General features: G+C 38.7%; 1 protein-coding gene across 1 annotated transcript; it reads right to left on the bottom strand.

Moving 5' to 3' along the window:
- Positions 1 to 299: 299 nt before the first annotated feature.
- Positions 300 to 2,702, bottom strand: LOC108649311 (uncharacterized). Its single transcript, XM_018098282.3, has 3 exons — positions 1,001 to 2,702; positions 846 to 942; positions 300 to 786 (listed from the first exon to the last, which is right to left on the bottom strand). The coding sequence occupies exons 1-3, from the start codon at positions 2,615 to 2,617 to the stop codon at positions 320 to 322; spliced, it is 2,181 nt and encodes a 726-aa protein (XP_017953771.2). The 5' UTR covers positions 2,618 to 2,702; the 3' UTR covers positions 300 to 319.
- Positions 2,703 to 9,380: the final 6,678 nt, after the last annotated feature.

The raw sequence follows: 9,380 nt of genomic DNA on the forward strand, positions 1-9,380 counted from the left end.
ACAGTCGCACGGACACATGGACCAACGAACGGACAGATAAAGGTACGGAAGGCGTAACGAACAAATGGAATTATGGGCGGATAGAGGAACTGACAGATCTATAAAAGAAGGAACGAACAGGCAGATAGAGGAAGATAGAGCCGGCGGAAGAATGGACAGGCAGATGGAGACACGGACGGATAACCAAGGGACGGAAGAACTGCTGTTGATCCTGACCAACACTATATGAATAACTAAATATCCTACGTCTGCTTTTAAGAAATACAAAGTACCGGAAACTCCGTTCGACAAGGCAATTAAGAATCTCTGTTGAATGTATTTATAAAACACTTTGTCCATTTACAACAAATGCGCCTTTCCTTGCTGTTCCTGCCTTTACTGTTGATCCTAACATTTTTATCTCCTCCTTGTCCTCTGCTAGTCTTCGCTCCGCTACGATAAGGCGTTCTGTCAGCCGCGACAAGTCCTCACGGAGCTTTGCGACTGCTGCGTGCTTCTTCTCCAGAAATACTAGAGTGTCGTCGTAGTCTGACATTAGCTGTGGGTAGAATAGCAGTGGCCCAGAAGTTTTCAGCTTATGCAGATCCCGCTGAATCCTATTGTGGGTCAGCTTGCCCAGGTAGATGAGCTTCTGACAAAGGGCTTTTCTCTCTTCACTTTTTTCCATCTGGTCTTTCAGGCGCAAGTAGTTCCTGCCCTCCATGAACGCCTTGCACTTGTGATGGGCCAGCGCATGCATATTGAACTTGATTTTCTGATGGAGGCGTTGCAGCTCCTTATTGCGGTCTACGAGGCGCACGACCAATTGAGATTGTTTAGAAGTAATCAAAATAATAATCATTTACCTCGGATTTTAGCGCTCAGCGCATAGGTCTCTGCCTGCTGGCTTAGATAATCCTGCATTTTGAGTCCACCTCCAAGATTCTCGAGCTTATCGGATTTCTAGGTAATGAGTAGAGTTATAAGAGAGCTCAGCCTATGGCCCAGAGTAGAGTCTTACATATTTGATATCAGCGTAACGATGCTGAGTGTTGAACAGCTCCAATCGCATTTCGGACAATTCGTCTCTCAAGACGCCCATCCGACGCAAAGTATCGTCCACATAGATGGCCAAGTGGGTAAAACTATCTTTGGTTAGAAGAGTGCTTCGAATGACGTGCTCCAGGTGCACTATCTTGAGGGCGGAGTCCATGCGGGTCGCCTCAAGCTCCTCGTTCAACTTGATCAACTGACTGTCGACCTGGTCCAGCGTCTTGCTCTGGATCTCAAGCAGTCGATCAAGCTGGAGGAGGGACTTTCGCCAGCGCTTGTAATTGAACTTATCGAATTTACCCTCAACTGTAATATAAGTCATCTCCTTCCTGCGCAGGAAGTGATCCTTCAAGCTGCCGGCCAACAGACGCCTCTTGCTGGCCACACTTCGCAATTGGGTTATGGAGGAGATGAGCTGCTTCATCAGTTTCTCCTTGTCCAGGGAGTGATTGAGTTGATTAACTTTGTCCTCGACCGTAGCGACAGCACGACTGATGAGCTCTTGCAGGAATGGTTCCAAGATCTCATTTTGCTGTGCGCTCGGATCGGTCTCCAATATTTGGTGTGAGCTATCGTCTTGACTCAAGTCTGTTAATCTCTTCGTTACATCAAGGATCATAACCGATCTTGTTTTCGCATCAATCACATGGACTTCATCGCTCAAACTGCTCAGTGATGGAAATGCGGTGTTCAGTCCCGTTGTCTTCGAGCTCGCGGTCGCGCGACCCACACTTTCAGCAAAGAGGCTCTGCGTATCGTACTCATCGAAAATGGACGTGTCATACTCTCTCGACGATTTAGTTTTGTCAGTGGGCTTATCCACCTTCCTCTGCACAGCTATCGAATGGAAGCTGCTGACATCGGTCAGATCATTGATGTCGGGTAGAGGCCTCAGGTTAGCCATCAGCTCGTTTCGCACGTAGATTTCGTCATCCCGATGAATCGACAGTGTAGATAAATTCGAATTCGAGGAGGAGCCCTCATCCGTATGGATAACATACTTCTTCTTCTTGCGGGGCTCCGGGTGTTTAATCACCTTAAACATATATAACGATGAGCTGGGTTGGGAAGGAATGGATCGTCCGCTGCTATTCCTCGATAAGCTGTGCAAATCATCATTGTTCATCGTTGTGGATCTCTCTCCAAATTGTGACTGCTTTTTCTTTGGCTTTGGAGCCTTCATTTTTAGCAACGATTTTGTCTTAATGCTCTTCTTGGTAGCTTTTTTCGTCACAGTTGGCTTCACTGTTTTTCTTTTCTGGTAGACCGATTTAGGGATTGATTTCTTCGTTTTCTTGAGGATCTCGGTATCGACGGAGGACACGCTGCCGCTGTTGTCGACGGAGCCATCCATAGAGTCCAAGTCCGTTGAAGCATCGTCTGAGAGCCGGCCAGCGTTGAATGAATCCAAATTATCCAGATAATCCTTGTTGGATGTATCCAAATCTTCGTCCGGCTGATCGACAAAGTGTAACAATAAATTCAGTTTGGGCTGAACAATCGACGGCTGTGTTGACTTTTCGCTGGCTTCGTCAGCCGTCAGTGAAATCGCTGACAATTCCTTCGAACTCAACTGCCCAGACATGCTTCTAAGAACAACAGATACAACGAAAAGAATAAAATGGGCAAACAATAAAATCTTAAAAATAAACAAAGCAAATGAACTTTTCGACAAGGCATCAAAAAGTGTAATAAGCAAACATTCCAAATCGAACAAAGGTGGCTGAGTTTTGTTCTCTTTTTTTTTGGTAGGCAGCCCTTTGGAGAGTGTGTGTGTGCGCCAGCGTATTCGATTATCGAAATGCCGTTAACAGCAAGTTTTCACTTGGGCCCAACGGAGCACCGATGCGCAGCTAGTCTAGCCAGTAACAACTTCTTCAGGCACTAAGCACACACACAGACACATGCACACACACACACACTCACTCACATTCACTGACAATTACCGCAACTAAAAAATCGCCCCGGTCTAACAGAACCACAGGCATTCAAGGCTAAGCTCCGTTTTTATACACCCTGCAGACATACCAAGCGGATGAACGTGATCTTGTTTGCAGCCGAATGAGGTGGAATAGATATATACAATTTGGCGATTATCGTACTTTTATTCTTTCGTTTCTCTTCTTACACAACTGCACAGCTCTTCTCTTTTATCTCTGCAGCTGTGCATTAAAAAAAGCTTATGAAGACAACGTAAGCTCATCAATTATTTAATAGGTAAATGTAACAAATCTAAATCTATATATTATAATTAATATTTTCTATATAAACTAGATATTGCCTTTTTTCATAATTATTTAATTGTATATACTTGTATACATATAAGTATACAATATATTGAGATATTCAATAAATAATTTTTTTTTTGTTATTTAATATATGTTTTTTTTTAATGTATAATAATTTATAATTTATTTCTCATATTTATATTAAAAAATTATATCAACCAAAAATTATTCTATTAAAAATATATATTTTTTAATTAATAAATTAACATCTTTACTTCTTAAAATTTGTTTCAAATTTTTTTTAGCATTGGTATATACAAATTAGTTATAAATTTTTAATAAATAATTCTTAAGTAATAAAATAATAAAATCTTAATTTTTATATTTCTTAAGCTGTAAATAATTATATTTAATAATTTCTCTTAAAAAAAAAATAAATAAAAATAATAATAATAATAAAATCTTAAATAAAAATATATTTATAAATGTTGTATTATTTATCATAATGATAAAAGAAATGTCGTCTCTATCGTCACTTAATTTATACCAATTATTCTCTCAAGCCACACCAATTAATTCCCTTATTTTGTAGAATTTTTTTTTATGCATCTCACACTAAGTTTGCTTCCATTAATTTGCTCCCTCCATTAATTTCCTCTAACTGAAATAAAAATAAAATAAATAAATAAAAACTATCGCCATCTCTCATTCCATTCCAGGATATTTCCTAGTCGCACACTCTTGCTCTCCTGTTTTGTTGCTTCATTTCTGTGCTTTTTTTTTTTTGGTGGCTGGCCCGTTTGGCCTCCGCCTGCCGCCCCATGCCCCTGCTGGCACGTTTCTGGCTGGCCTGTTGTTGGTTAATATCATCACTCATGTATGCCGCATACTAAAGAGAATTTATCATGTCTGCTGCGGCAGCTCTAAAAAAATAGAGGGAATAAGAACGAAGGCAGCAGCAGCAGCAACAACAACAGCTCTCGAACGGGTCTTTGGCTGCTGCTGCTGCTGCTGCTGCCATTGTCGCTCAAGTGTTTCGGCAACCCAACTTACCTATACACAGAAATCTATCCATCTATCCATATATATTTATATATGCGTTCGTGTGTGTGTGTGCGCCTGTGGCTTTGGCTCTGAAGTTTCACCTGCTGCTGTTGCTGCATATTCGCAAAATTCGTTTACGTTCACGTTGCCCCCATTTGCTAAGTAGATTTCGGGCTACCTGCATGCAGGCAGCTCGTTACAGCTGCAGCGCTAAGGGAATATATCTATATTCCCCACTCGCTCTCTCTCTCTCTCACTCACTCTTTTCTCTCTTTCTCGCATCTCTCTTTTTTACAGCTTTTCAGATATATAGTATATGTGGGTTTTTTTTTGTCGTTCTGCCTTCGGGTTGGGCTGAGCGAATTCTGTCAAATTGCCTAAAACTTTCTTTATATTTGATGTAATGAATTCCCGACGTGCTGCTGCTGTTGCCCCAACTCTCTCACCAATGCAGAGAGTGCACAGTGGGTATCTATAGATACAGCACACCTGCATTGCCATCGACAAAGAACGCAAAGCAAGCAACAGCCACACATTGCGTATGCGTAATGTGTAACAGATATGCACGCTAAATTTGTTCTCCCACTCTGCCTAGCTAGCCACATGTGTGTGCGTATTTGCGTGTGTGTGTGAGCGAGTGTGTGTGAGTTCCGTTTCCGCAATTAAAATGTTGATTACATGAAGTACGACTGCCGCTTGTTTGTTTGCCGCTGCTGTGGGCGCTACAAAGGAAAACGGAAATTATGTGTATGCGGGCGTTAGCGCTTAGCTAAGCCTCAACAACAACAATAAGAACAACTGCAGCACCAGCAACACCAGCAAGAGCAACAACAACTGGCGCATAAAATGTAACCGCTCGCTCGTCTGATAAGATTTACGAGCTCCGCTTTTATGTCTTCCCAACTCTGAGCTATAATTAACCAAGTAAATGAGATAAAGAATTTACCAAAAAAAAAAAAAAAAAAATCAAATAAATAAAACAAAATAACAAAGGCAGCGGCAACACACTCGATAAATTTAGCATAAAAAAGCAGTCAGCGCTGAATCCCGATGAGCAGCAAAAAGATTTAAAACCATATGAAAACAGTAGCAAATATGAATTATTTTTAAAGAATAAATGCTAGAAAAATAAATTTGGAAAAGCTCAAAAATAATTTGAAGTATTTCAGTAAAACACATTTGTCATTTCGTTCTCATGCCCTGAATACATGAAAATAAATAAATTCTTGTGATGAAGTCAACGTATGTAACATTGATGCGTGGGTGGCCCCTTTCTATTATTAGATCATGTATTCATTAAGGAATTTGCTTGGGCTCAATACTAGACAGTCTCTGCTTACTTTTCGAGAACTCTAGTATGTGGGTATACATGAGCCCGGTCTGCTAAGACAAGCTCGTTGAATAACCGAAGTAATTGTTTGTTCTGTAAGTGTTGGCAAGAAGAGAGAAGAGCACAAAAAGCTAGATCTCGCTACAAAAAAAACCACTGAAAACGATAAATCGTGATTTTAATACATTATTGCAAGTATTAGTCATATATAAAAAATAAACAAAAGCCAAGAAAAGGTTAAAAAAAAATAAATAATATAAAAAAAAAAACTTTTGCAATATTCCAAAATCATTGAAAAAGGCATAACTGGCTGAAAAAAGCTAAACTGGCATCAATGTTTGCGGGCTATGCTTTCAGCATAAGCTTCGTCCAATTAAATCGCCACAACTCTTGCTGAAGTGCCCAAGCTGCCGTCTCACTCGCACCCACATAGTCGTCACTACGTTCAGCAACTACTAGCTTTGTCTCTCTCTCTCGCACTCAGAGTGAGTATATGCTAGAACGCAAACTCACGCGGATCATAGTTTTACAACAAATCTTTACAAGCTCTCAGCCACTCACTAATACTACCGCAACAGCAGCAGCCAATCACGTTGCGATTGAAGAGCATAGTGAAGAAAGAGCAAGCTGTGCGCGACTAAGCTAAGCTAAATGCTGATTTATCGTAGCTGATCGCAAAATGTAAGTAAAAATTATTTAATTTTAATTTAAAAACAAAGAAAATTTGAGAAGTAAATAAAAAAAAAATAATTCCATCTTGAATTTAATCGCAAAAAAGAATTAGCATGGATATATAGAAAATTCTATACAGTTGTTGTCGTTGCCTGTGAACCGTTGTTATCCAGCTCATCTCATCATGTTATCTCATTATTTTTTCAATAACCTGTGCAGACAATTTACAAGGCCGGAGCAAAGGTCAGGGGCCTCGCAACAGTTCCATGCGGCAAGCAAGCAAAGAAATCCGCCTTTAAATGTGGCAGTGGCGTGCGGCGGGTGTCCTCTGTTGTTAGACAACTTACATTGCTCGGTAATTAAATCAATCATACGCCCCGCATTGGCAGTAAAGCGCGCAACACGCAGCAACTGTGGCAGCAGAGGCAACGGCAAGAAATCCGAAGAAGCCGCGAAAAGTGGGCTACAGCAACAGCGACAACAACAACAACAGCAAGTTGCCTTAAGATGGTGGCAACACCCACGCAGACACCTGCAAATACTCACGCGTCGGCGCTTAGCATAAATGAATATTTATAATTCGGTGTCTTGGCGCCGCGCCTTCGCTCCCGACTGAGCCGCAAAGTGCTTTCGAGAGTGCAAAAATATTTTTTTATGAATATTTATTTGCTTTTGAAATCGAAGTTATGCATTTGTTGCTGCCCTCTTCAACTGCCAGCTACCTGTCGGCCGCCCAGCTCACCCCCCACTTTCCCACCCTGCCCCTTCAGCAGAGGTCGTCAAAGTTTTTGGCCCTTAGCCCGAGAGCCGCGTGCTCTGTGAAGGTGCGTAAGACAATTTAATTTATTTGACGCATTAAAGCAAAAATATTAACGCTATAAATCAATAAAAAATCATGCAAGACGCGTCCGGAGGCAGCCAAGAGGTGCAGAAGTTTCTTTTCATTGCGAAATATTTTATTTTTATTTAAGTATGCTGCAAACTTTGTTCTGCTTTGGCTGCTTTCTCTTGCTTATTTTTTTTTTTTTTTCTTGTTTGCAGCAGCAACAGCTTCTATTAATTTATGTGCCATTTGGAGAGCCTTTCCTCAAAGCCCGGCCCAGCCCAGCCCAGGCCCCGCCCCCCTCACTACGAACAGGCCGTGCAGCATTTTTATGACAGCTGCAAAATTATGGCAGTCAAAGTTGCTTTATGTGTCTTATGGCACTTATGGGCATTGCACTTAATATTCGCCAACAACACACATTCGCATTCGCATTCCCCTTCTCATTCCCATTCTCATTCGCATTGCAAATTCAATTTTAGTACATTAATCGCTAATCTCTGCTCTGCCAAAAACTTTAAGGCAACTTTCATGGGAATTCGCTAGAAAATTCAGCTGAATTCATAATTCATTTATGAATCCAGCCTTTATTTCGTATATCCTTCGAGGCCAAGCCGCTGAAGCCTTACCTTGGCTAAACAGAGTCTCACTGCAGCCAACCTTTCCAAGGAATTGCCTTGAAATTGACAACGACTGCCCAGACCAAATCCAACGCAGATACGATTGTCCTAAATATTTTCTAGGAATCAATTGGAAGCTCGTGGCATAGAGCTTAGACTAAATGTTCCAGAATTCATTCGAAGACGTAAACCTTTTTCGATTATACTTATATATGTAGGTACATATAATAATATTATTTTTTTTTTTAAGACCTTAGCCTGATTCTATTATATTTATACTTATTTTGTTATTATATATATTTTTATATATTTATAAAATATATAACTTCATTTAAAGTCAACTTACTTCAAAGTCTAAACTCTTTTAATGTATTTATTTCATTGAATTGATTTATATAAAAAAATATTTTGAAATATATATATATATATATATATATATATATAAAATGTTCTTTTAATTTGTAATTTAATTAATCTGTATTTTAATTTTCTTTTTCTGTATTGTATATTTTTTTAATGTTATTTTTATACATTTTTTATTTTAATTTAATGTCAACTATAATAAAAAAAATATATATATTTAAAAAATATAGACTTTTAAATATATTTTTTTTTATTTGAAATTTTGTATTTATATATTTTTTACTTGGTAATTTAAAGTCATTTCTATTCAATGTCTGCTTATTTAATAAATTTATTTATTATTATGTATTGTATATATTTAATTTACATTTATATACATTTTTTATTTTATTTCAATGGAAACTATTATCAAAGTTTAAAATCTGTTAATTTCAATATATAATTTTTTTTTACATTTTTTTTTTCATACATATTTTTAAATTTAAGTTAAAGTCAACTTTAATCTTATTCTAAGCGCAATTTATTTATTTTTTAATTGTATTGCATTATTTTTATTATTTTTATTTATTTTTATTCATACTTTAACTGGACGTCTTTTTAATACAAACTTGTTTGTATGATGATTTTTTATTGTGTCAAACATTTTAGATTTTCCTACATGCATTTTTCTATAATTTGCTCCTCCCATTTATTTTCTGTGCATTCGCATTTGCCGGTGTCCTGCTTTGCATTCTGCTGTCGCATTAGCTGAGCACTTAGACTTCTCTGTTCGATTCTCCGCCGCATTCATTGGCTTCGGACTGTGCCGTGCAGCTGCACAGCTGAGCAGAGCTGCACTCAAGGAAGCCGACAGTAAAAATAAAATGAAATGCCATTGACCCAAGATATTTTGCTGCTGCTGCTACTGCTGCTGCTACTGCTGCTGCTGCTGCTTGGAGTTTTCTTAGTTCCCCCCAACTGCAATGGTCAGAAGTTTCTTTTCATTTTCATGCGAAATTTGCATATGTATGGCTAGAGTAGCTGAGTGTGTGTATGTGTGTGTCCTTTGACACCCAACAACACCTTTGCAAGCGCTTCAAGTGCTGCTTAAATTTGCTATATAAATTCTCCAATTTCATATGACGCAGCTCAACCGTTTACAGTTGCATTTATTTAATTGAGGCAAACCATTTAAGAGTGCTCAAGTTGAGACTGTGCGACTATTAGAAATAAATACAGTTACTAAATATGTGTATATCAATTACAAAATCTATAAACTTCTCATGCAT

This window comes from Drosophila navojoa, chromosome 3 (genome assembly GCF_054131105.1).
Source record: "Drosophila navojoa isolate 15081-1374.11 chromosome 3, UAZ_NAV_1.0, whole genome shotgun sequence".
Taxonomy (NCBI): domain Eukaryota; kingdom Metazoa; phylum Arthropoda; class Insecta; order Diptera; family Drosophilidae; genus Drosophila; species Drosophila navojoa.